Genomic DNA, 10,753 nt, shown 5'->3' with positions numbered 1-10,753 from the left:
GATGATTTGTCTGGAATGGTGAGTAGAATGAGCATGTTGAGTAAATACTTGCGTACAAACTTACAAAGCCGCGTACTTTGGCATTGAGGATTATTGGTTATGGCTTCAATTCTTTTGTTTGATTGGTGAAATGGGGAAAATGGGTTTATTAACGTACGTAGAATGAACTAATCATTAAAACTAAAAAAAAAAAGAAAAAAAGGAAAGGCCTTGAGCAAGTTGAGGACTTGAAGCTACGATTAAGGGAGAAGAGCCTTTATTAAATAAATCCCGTAATCGACTCAATCATAGCATTCCCGTGTAAAATTAAGTTGTGTTTAACGATATATAAGTAAATATGTCCTATCCATGTTTCTGAAAAGGATAATGCTAGAATTGCTTCCAATTCTGGATTAGAATCAATAGACTTGGCCTCTCAATCTCAAGAAATAAGCGGAGGTGTCTACCAAGCTATCCATTTAATGGTTCACTAATTTGAATAAAAGTTATTTGGTGCTCAAACTAATTAAAGTCGGTTTTGTTTTCAGTTCGAACGGATTCCATATCAGTGAAATTGAACAAATTCATAGATATTGATTCGGAAACTTTTAATCAGACTTTCAATTTTACAACATCGACTTGGATCGATACATTACGATTTGCACTATTCCAAAAATCGAATTGGTTTCATCATAAACTGTATTTTTCTACAAAATAGTGCATTATTAATGTTATTTTCTAGCAAACGGTTATCCAACGATGCAAACTAACACTCATTCAGGGTGTCTGACCTCATCAACTCATGCGTTTTGTCCTAGGAATTTGTTATATTAGCTTCCAAACACGTTCATTCTAATTATTTTTTAAAAAAAAAGAAAAGGAAAAAAAAACTCACATAAACCTAACTCTATTCTAGTGCTTATTCTTTGGTAATTCTCAAACCATATTATTCTCTTCAAATGATCCCGGGATAAATGGATCATAAAAGACAATACATTCAATACTAAAACAACAGACGATATAACGTCCTATAAATTTATATAACTGTAAAAGATATGCATAGATAAATACTATAAATGACAAATCGTTTTATGAAATTATTTATAGGAGCTTGCTACCTTACAGTTGCTGTAAGGTGCAACTTTCTCACCAACTTGACCGTGGATCCCATTTGAGTCTACTTTTAGTACTGTTCACATGAGAGACTATATCTTACAATAACTCTCGCCTTATTTTATAAATGACACGAGATAAACTTGAGATCAACAACTCCTAATAAGTTGGGTTAAAATAATACTTTCAAATTAGGTTTTAATCTCAAGCTCAAACTAATAGCTAATTTTAAGGTTAATGTTCAATGAATAGTTTCTCTCTTTATTTCTGTTTATGAGAAACCATCATCAAAACGGTGTGTTCAGTTGGTAAATATTAAGAATATTTTTATAGGTAAAACCTTTTAAAGTATCTACTTCGATTCTTTGTGTGCAAATATTAGATGGGTGAATTCGGCATCATCAAGCCCAAATACGATGAGAATGATTTTTTCTAATTTCCTTCAAAGTATTTATGTGCAAATCTTTTGAAGTATCCACTTTCATTCTTCATGTATAGATGAGTCAGACCCCACTTACCAATTTCTTTGTTCCCCTTTATGGTTTCTTTTGAATCTTTCATAGTTCTCTAAAGAGTAAAATATTCCTCGGTCAATATATCATCCGGAAATTCACTTTTAATTTCATTGTATAATTATGTCTTCTCACAAAAATCAAATTTCAAAACAGCTTTTTTTGATAAATTATTTAAAGGTTTCTAAACAAATTAACTAACTACAAATTATCCATAAATTAATTAAAAAAAGATTTTGAGAAATTTCCTAAATTTGCCTTATAAACAAGCGCAACACGGGTCCCCCAAAAAAAAAGGGTCAGCAGCAGTCACATGATTGTCACGTGCCAGCGGTTTCTTCGCCGCGTCAATTATACAAATCAAACTTTTCAAAAGGCCCTTGCCCAGTTGCCCTCCTCGTGTACGACCGGCTGTCACCGGTAAAACCGGTTACCTCTTTCCGCCTCTAGATTCCTGCTGCCAACACCTTTTCATTTTTCTCTTTTCTCTCTGTCTTCTCCGTTTCAAAATCAAATCTTAAAATCCGAAATTTTCAAAAAAAAAAAAAAAATCAAAACTGAAAACACTTTATTTCTTTATAGTTTCTTCCTCTTTCTCATTCTTCTGTCGTAATCAAATACTCAAAAAACGACGCAAGTTTTGTTAATGACCGAGTCAGCTCGCTGCCTCAACTCAGCTTCTTGAGGTTCTTTTATTTTTTTTTTTGCAATCAGTAAGTTTACTTTCATTTGCATTTCAATTTGCCGATATTCAATTTTCAAGTTTAGTTGAATTTCTGCTCCGTTTGGTTGCTGAGAAAATTTTTTTGGGGGGACATGGAAAGAGAAGGAAAGTTTAGGATCTTATTTTTATTATTTGTTTTAGGTTTGCTTGATTTTGATTGCCTAGGATTTTAGATAGAACCTCATTCAGAGTTTGCTTAATCTCATTGTCATTATAGTAAGCTCGCTCTTAAGTTTTTTTTTTTTTTTGGGATTCGCAGTCAGTAAGATATTGTCATTTTTGTTTTTGTTTTTGTAATTGTCTTTTTACTTTCCAATTTTATTTCCAGTTGAGTCGGCTTCGTTTAGTTTTTGACAATGTTTTGGAATGGAAATTAGAAGAAAATGAGATTTGGGAATCATGTTTTTTAGGTTTCGCTTGAATTTGATTGTCTAGGGTTTTAGCAGGCGAGCAATATTTCTTCTCATATTGTTTTGGTTATAAATTATTATTTTATTACTGTTGATCGTGAGTTGAACTTCTCTATTTTAGTCGGCAGCTAATTCGCTTAGTAAATCTCTTTTACTGAAAATAATGATTTATTTTTTGTTAAAATTTGTTGAATTTTGTGTTGTATAGAAAATGTCTCGTGTAGAGGATCTGTGGGAGCGGTTAGTGCGGGCAGCATTGAGGAGAGAAAGAACTGGGAAAGATGCACTTGGCCAGCCAGTTAGTGGGATTGCCGGATATGTTCCTTCTTCACTTGCAAACAATAGGGATATAGATGCAATTTTACGAGCTGCAGATGAAATTCAAGAGGAAGATCCCAATGTCTCTAGAATTTGTATGATTTTCCCTTGAACAATATTTAGTATTCAATTTATAAGAATTTTCATATGTGTGACAGTGCTGATTTTTTGTTGTTCACTTTCAGTATGCGAGCATGCTTATTCGCTTGCTCAAAATCTGGATCCTAACAGTGAAGGAAGGGGTGTTTTGCAATTCAAGACTGGTTTAATGTCTGTTATCAAGGTATTTTATGGTATTTGTTTTGTATGCTAAGTTGTTGTTTCAACAGTTAGAAACTAACAACGTGCATATCTGACTCTATTGTGGAAACTGTGTGCCTAGTGCAAGTTTGTGTTTATTAGCTGTTCTATATGGCGGCATAATAGTTGCTGAATTTTCTGCAAATTTAGAAGCTCTAACCTATTGCATATCTGACTCTATTGTTGAAAACTGTGTGCCTAGTGCAAGTTTGTGTTTATTAGCTGTTCTATGTGGCTGCATAATAGTTGCTGAATTTTCTGCAAATTCAGAAGCCCTAACCTATTGTCTCTATTTGGATGGCCTAGTTGGTTAGATTTTTTGTGTTGGATCAAGAGTTTGTGGTTCAAGCCTCCTCACGCTCTCTTGGGGAGGGTGGTTTAGTTTATTTTGTGTTTGCGTATGGTGAGGTATGGGAGTGTGGTGAGAAGGAAACAAAATTGGAAACATATTTAATAGAATTTTGAACTTTTAGAATGTCTTCCATCTTTTCATTCAGTTCAAAGCTGCAAAAAAGGACTCAAACTTGTCATGATGATTTTTATATCTGTAAATGCATATGCAAGTATTCACATGTCCTCTGTGTGTATAGAGTTTGTACATGTGAGCAGGCTGCTTTTGGCATGTTTAGTTGTATTCTTAAATGTGTTCAGAAAGATATCTTAGATTTCGTTTCAGCTTTGTGCATTGATTTCAATGTATCTTTGTTTGAGTCAATTGCTAGTTGTTTGTTTTGTCTAGTATATTGATTTATTATCATTTGTCTTTCTTTGCCCCCGGGATCAAATATTCAGCAAAAGCTAGCAAAGAGAGAGGTAGGAACCATAGATAGAAGCCAAGATATTACCCGCTTACAGGAGTTCTACAAGCGCTATAGAGAGAAAAACAACGTAGACAAGCTACGAGAAGAAGAAATGCTGTTAAGGGAATCGGTTGTCTTTAGCGGACGCCTTGGCGAGTATGTATATTACACAAGGAAAAAAAGATATTACTCCTTTAATTGAGCTATGCATTTGTTCATCTTTTATTCTGCTTCTTCTGCTTCATTGAAAGTATGTTTCCCGGGGGCCATGGTTTTAAGTGTCAGTGCTTTCACAAATTCACAACAATACCACAAATTTTAGGAACTGATGTAAACAATATAATCATGTAATGACCATTAAAGTGAAAGTATTGGATTCTGTGGTATGGAAATTTGAATGCATAAAACATTCAGACCTTGGGGTTCTTTTATGTGTGATACCTGCAAGCAGGGTTCTGCAATATTTGTTTTTTTTTAAAATAATTCCTTATTGAAAAGATGAAAAATATACTTTTCGTTTAGCTTGTTATCTGCATTACTGCTTAAAATCTGGACAACATCTTCTGTTTAACAAATTCATAATGCTCTCTAGTACTGAACAAAAGAAGTTTGCCTCAAGATTTGCAGAATCAACCCAAAATCCCTTTCCCAGTCATGGAGTAAGCAAAGATAAAAACATCTGCATATTCTTTTGTGTAAACCAATGCATTTTTTTATGTTAAGAATTAATCTCTCCTATCTTCCAGCTCCAGATTGCTTGATCTTCTGGAAAAGTTCAAGGCCCGGTTTTGTAACGATAATGTGATACTTTGTGTGTTATCTGTTCTGTTCTTTTGATTGTTTTTCTCTTGTTTTCCAAACTGATTGTCTGATGTTATTTGTCAACTCTAGGTTGGAGCGGAAAACCGTGAAGAGGAAAAGAGTTTTTGCTACTCTTAAAGTGTTAGGAATGGTTCTGGAGCAGCTCACTCAGGAAATCCCGGCAGAGGTTTGATCCATAGTCTTTTAAAACTGCTTTTCTTATGGTATCTGATGCATATTTTATAAATGGAGAATATCGTCTTTGGTATTGTTAAATTGCTGATAATGTGCATTGTACCTTGTATGATATAATCATGTCCATAAATGCTTGATGATGTTACAGTAGTTTGAATATCCAAGTTGCTGAACTCGAATTAACTACCTGGACCTAGTGTTTTGTTATGTTCCTCTTCCTATTCCCTATAGATGGTTCTTTTCCTGACTGGAGGATTGGTATCCTAACCCCTGAAAGCTAACTTTTGTTGCCCAGCTTGTCATGTTGAATAAATTTCCTGTTGTAAGACAGAAGGCATGAAATCTCTGAACTGTGAGTCTATATTGGTGCAAACTTAGTATTATGTTCTCGAATTTGTTCCGCATTACCTGCAGCCTTCGTCGTGCCAACTATTATTTTGAATTGTTATATTGAATAATTATTTGAATGTAACATTTATTTATATAGCTGTTTCCTTTCTTCTTTTTTCGGTGCAGTTGAAACAAGTGATTGACTCCGATGCAGCTATGACTGATGATCTTGTTGCTTATAATATAGTTCCTCTGGATGCTCCAACTGTAGCAAATGCCATCGTATCTTTCCCTGAGGTTAGTCAATTTCCAAAGTAGGTCCCCATTTCCTGTTTTTGCTTTTGTAGTTCTCTACACATAAAAAGTTCATGTCAGGTCCAAGCTGCAGTTTCAGCTTTGAAATACTTTGGAGACCTGCCAAGATTGCCCGAAGATTTTCCAATTCCGCCCTCAAGGAATATTGATATGCTCGATTTTCTTCACTTTGTATTTGGCTTTCAGGTTTGTACTCTTGTCAACATGGTTTATGAGCTTAGTTTTCTGTGCTATTTGATTAGAATTCTATTGCTCCTATTTTATTTTCTATGTTAATGCTGTGATGATTCAAACCTGTTGTTGAGGTTTCAAATTTTAGGGAGGGCTGTTTAAAATGCTTTGAAATTGTGCATTGTAGGTTTCACTGCAGAAACTTTTAATTTGAATCCAATTGTATTGACCTTGAAAGTAAGCATTTTCTCTATGCATTGGAATAATAAATCTTGAATGTCTAGAGGTTTGACCTCTCAGGGTAGTTGAAGGTATCAATCTGGGCTTATCAAAAGACACCATCAACTTCCTTGTTTGGGTCCTTGGAAACTTTAATAACTTGGGATTTATTTATTTAATCATATCGGCTATTAAATTGTAAGTTACTAATTTGTGGGTGAGTGAATTAAATGAAACAATGTGAGTAGTGATTACAAGTGCTTACATTCTCAACAATTTTGTATTAAGGTGTTAATTCATCATTAAACAAAAATATTCTATTAAGTTGTTATTGAGTCTATTTTACCATATAGAGAAAGTGAGACAGAAAATTTGCCTCAAAAGGCTCATGACCTCTTTGATGATGAGCAGTTGTTGACCACTTTTGAATTTTTACCAAAACAACATTGTGGCTCTGGTAACCACATTTCAACTTACAAACATTGAATGCATTCTTGTATGCTTGATGCTAATTTACCTGGCCTTACCTCAATTGTTCTAGTGCCACTCTATTGAAAGTTCAATTGGGAGGAGGGCCAGGTGGGAAGAAGGTCGAGGTAGAAGGGATGAGGTAGAGGAGTGGTGGTAAGGAAAAAGGAACAGAATAATCTCATTATACACAGGTGTTAGTTCGAGTGGTGTGGAAGAAAGAGCTCAACCCCTCTTCTTCCAGTCCCAACCATGCCCCCATTTCTTTGTTCTTAGGTTTTATTTTTCACTTCTGTTATTTATCATCACCATCATCACTGTTTTGTTGTGAATAGGATTGTTTATGAATCAAGTGATGTTGTGATTCAAGTGAAACTTATTGGTGTATGCTTTCCAATTTGTGCTTGTCGATTTGAACCTTGTAAATTGTCTTCTTAATAAATCACCTCTTATAGATCCTAATGTAGTCATATGGATTCTTAATTTCTTTTGTATTTACTAATAAGTTTTATGGCTTCCAGAAAGACAATGTTTCCAACCAGCGTGAACATATAGTTCTTCTCCTTGCAAACGAGCAATCTCGACTTGGTATTCCTGATGAAAATGAACCGGTGAGTCTCATTTATCTGGTTATTTGCTTCATTTTTTCTTGTTAGACATAAATTCATTTAGTATTGACATAGAAAGAGTTGTAAAGGAGGTAAACCAGCAATTTACGATCTAATTTCATAAAAGATCAATTACCAATTATGAAGTGGCAAGCGAGCTGAGATAACATACTGATTCTCTTGAATAAAGAAGATCAAATTTTCCTATCATCACTGGCATTTGACGTCCATAAATATGCTAGAAAGTAACCCTGATCCCACAAGATTTCACAGTCTTCCTTCCAAGCTTCTCAATTATTCCCCTAATCTTGCCATCCAAATAACTATAAGGCTTCAGGTATGAAAATGAATCTTATCTATGTACTCAGAAACCCTAATGGTGTGTTTATTTGGTTGATTGGGGAATCGGAATCCGTAATGAGAATGATTGGTAATGTTTACTTGCTAAAATAGAGGTGGGAGTGAGAATGAAACATTTGGGGCTCACGTGTTATTGGGATTAAGGAATAGGAATTTGTGAGGGGGGTAGGGAATCAAGTTCCCATTCCTTGAACTGTCCTTATTTTACCGCACCCAAATTTCATAATTTCACTTTTGTCCTCAAAAAGTCAAAATATTTTATTATTATATTATTGTTGTTGTTGTTATTATTATTATTATTATTATTACTACTACTACTTTTTAATTGTTGTTGTTTTTGTTAATAATAATAATAAAAAATAATGATGATGATGATGATGATGATTATTATTATTATTATTATTATTATTATTATTATTATTATTATTATTATTATTATAACAATAATAGTGATCATACTATTAATTAATGGTAAGAAAATCAATTATGATGATGATGATCATCATAATAATAGTCATTTTTTTAACTAATAATATTGATATTAATTAATTAATAATAATAGTAATAATAATTTTAACGATAATAATAATCATTATTAGTATATTTGTTAAATTTATTATTATTGTTGTTGTTGTTATTTTGAATTATAATTATCACAATTATTATAATAAATAATGAAATAATCAACTAGGGTAATTTTAGTAACTTGTAACAATTCATTTTGATTCCAAGACAAAGTAAACACATCAATGGCAATATTGCCGAGTCCGATTCCGATTCCAATTCATACAGTTAAAGTAAACAATTTATTTTTATTCCCATTTTGCATTTTGATTCTAGCCCATTCCGATTCCAACCCATTTCAATTACCGTTTATTAAACGCACCTTAAATGTTTCAAGTTCTTATAACTGTATGATCAAAATTTTCATGACCTTTTCCTGTGTTGAAGGTAAACAACGTTTAAGCCTCATTTTCCTAATGACTCATTTAATTTTAATTAGAGGGTTTGGATAATTAACATTCTCTCCTTCAATTTCGTTAATTGTTTTATTTTCATTCTCTTTTACAGAAATTGGGTGAAGCTGCGGTGCAACGAGTATTCATGAAGTCACTGGACAATTACATTAAATGGTGTGATTACTTGTGCATTCAACCTGTGTGGAGTAGGTATAGTTTTTAGCCCTTCAGATTTTTCGTGGTTGTTCAGCAAGTTTGTATGTTATTAATGGGAAATGGTGTTAAGGACTATTTCTTATCACGTCCAGTTTGGAAGCGGTTGGCAAGGAAAAGAAAATACTCTTTGTTTCTTTGTATTTGTTGATATGGGGTGAAGCTGCCAACATTAGATTTCTTCCAGAATGTTTATGCTACATATTTCATCATGTAAGTTAAATCTGAAGCCTAATTTTTGTTAGTTTGGTCCTTGTTTTGTTTTATATTGCGCTTTCAAATCTTCTAGACCTGCCTATTTGCTCTCCCAATTAATTTTTCTCACTTTCATTTTAGTGTTTTGATTTTTTCACCTCCCCTTGTGAAAAAGTGGCCAAAATTTTAGTTCTAGTACCCAGAGTTGAGATACCTGGATATCATTGTGGTCAAAATTGCTTAGCAGTGTTTTTCTTGAGAAATTTTTCCTTGCTGTTACTGAATCTAACTAAGTTCCTCTCTGCCTTTGATGTGCTTTTCCAATTTTCTTCTACAATTACACAACAGATGGCAAGGGAAATGGATGAGATTTTAAGGCAGCAGACAGCTCAGCCGGCGAATAGTTGCACTTCGGAGAACGGTGTATCTTTCCTTGATCAAGTCATCACACCTCTTTATGAGGTGGTTGCTGCAGTATGTCTCTCATCTACGTAATGGCATGCTTACTGCTCATAAAAAGGGGGGAAAAACTTATATTTCATATGCGTGCTAATTTTTCAAAGAGGAAATAAAAGCCTAATAGCTAAAGGGCGTGATTTGTTGAAAATGCATCAGCATTCTTCTATTTATTCTGTTTTATTTTATTTCATTTCCAAATTTTTGTTTTTTAATGTTACGGGTGTGGGTAATTCACAGTTCTAGGCTTATCCAAGGGATGTGTGTTGTTTATGCTGTCATTCTATGCACGTATATAACATTTGCAACTTCACCTCATTTGTGAGAAGTTTTGTCTTATGCACATTTGTCAATAACTTATGTTGCATTTAATATTTATATTTGAGAAAAGTTTGACTTACATTCAACAACATACAGGAAGCTGCGAATAATGATAACGGGCGAGCCCCTCATTCTGCTTGGAGAAATTATGATGACTTCAACGAATATTTCTGGTAATACTTACGAAATTTTATTTGTTAAGGATATTTTTTTACCATATAAACAGCTAAACTTTGTTTCCTTCCAGGTCACTTCATTGTTTTGAACTTAGTTGGCCGTGGCGAAAAAGTTCATCCTTTTTTCTAAAACCAACACCTAGGTCAAAGGTTTGCAACTATTAATTTTGCATCTGGTTTTGTTTTAGTTCTTATGTTGTATTCTCCTTAGATATGCCCTATATCTGCTCTTTCATCCCTCTACAACCCCTTTTTGATGTTTTTGGTAACTGCTGAGGAAATAATGACAAAGTGAAAGAATTTGATGTTTTCTGTCATCAAATGAGCTTTTTGATGAGAAATGCTGGTATAATAGATCTCTGCAATGAAACAGCAAAATGTGTTTTAATATGAATTTTTGCTGTCATTTAGTCAAGTAATTTTGTTGTCTTGATCATCCATTGAGTGATGAGAAATGCTGGTATAATAGATCTCTGCAATGAAACAGCAAAATGTGTTTTAATATGAATTTTTGCTGTCATTTAGTCAAGTAATTTTGTTGTCTTGATCATCCATTGAGTGCATATGTTCCTGCTAATGTACTTGTCTGTAAACTTATAAACTAAAAAATTTGATTACAGATTTATGATCCAAATACAGCTTACCAATTGCTTGTGATATAGAGATCAGTTAGATTCTCTCCCTGATTTTATTTTATATCTATGACAAACATATAATCACTATAAAGTGACACTTATGCTATTTCGTCTGAAAGACTAGTCAATGCATGCCAATGAATTTGTAGGAAATTTCAGGCCAATGGATGATGAT

General features: G+C 33.5%; 1 protein-coding gene across 5 annotated transcripts in view; it reads left to right on the top strand.

Moving 5' to 3' along the window:
* The first annotated feature begins 2,152 nt into the window (after positions 1-2,152).
* The window catches only part of LOC18052508 (callose synthase 9), a 30,463-nt gene continuing 21,862 nt past the window's right edge, over positions 2,153-10,753 (top strand). For 3 of the 5 annotated variants that reach the window (XM_024190592.1, XM_024190593.1, XM_024190590.1), the window contains exons 1-13: positions 2,155-2,317; positions 2,947-3,151; positions 3,242-3,339; positions 4,149-4,312; positions 5,048-5,144; positions 5,669-5,779; positions 5,858-5,983; positions 7,177-7,266; positions 8,695-8,792; positions 8,891-9,008; positions 9,339-9,464; positions 9,864-9,940; positions 10,015-10,093. In XM_024190592.1, coding sequence (XP_024046360.1) covers positions 2,950-3,151; positions 3,242-3,339; positions 4,149-4,312; positions 5,048-5,144; positions 5,669-5,779; positions 5,858-5,983; positions 7,177-7,266; positions 8,695-8,792; positions 8,891-9,008; positions 9,339-9,464; positions 9,864-9,940; positions 10,015-10,093 — 1,386 coding nt within the window. In that variant the 5' untranslated portion in view covers positions 2,155-2,317; positions 2,947-2,949. Of the gene's footprint in view, positions 2,318-2,946; positions 3,152-3,241; positions 3,340-4,148; positions 4,313-5,047; positions 5,145-5,668; positions 5,780-5,857; positions 5,984-7,176; positions 7,267-8,694; positions 8,793-8,890; positions 9,009-9,338; positions 9,465-9,863; positions 9,941-10,014; positions 10,094-10,753 lie in introns of all 5 variants that reach the window. The other 2 variants (XM_024190594.1, XM_024190591.1) reach the window with 2 other exon arrangements.

Source organism: Citrus clementina, unplaced genomic scaffold (genome assembly GCF_000493195.1).
Source record: "Citrus clementina cultivar Clemenules unplaced genomic scaffold, Citrus_clementina_v1.0 scaffold_2, whole genome shotgun sequence".
Classification (NCBI taxonomy): domain Eukaryota; kingdom Viridiplantae; phylum Streptophyta; class Magnoliopsida; order Sapindales; family Rutaceae; genus Citrus; species Citrus x clementina.
This window is presented reverse-complemented; position numbering and strand designations above follow the sequence as displayed.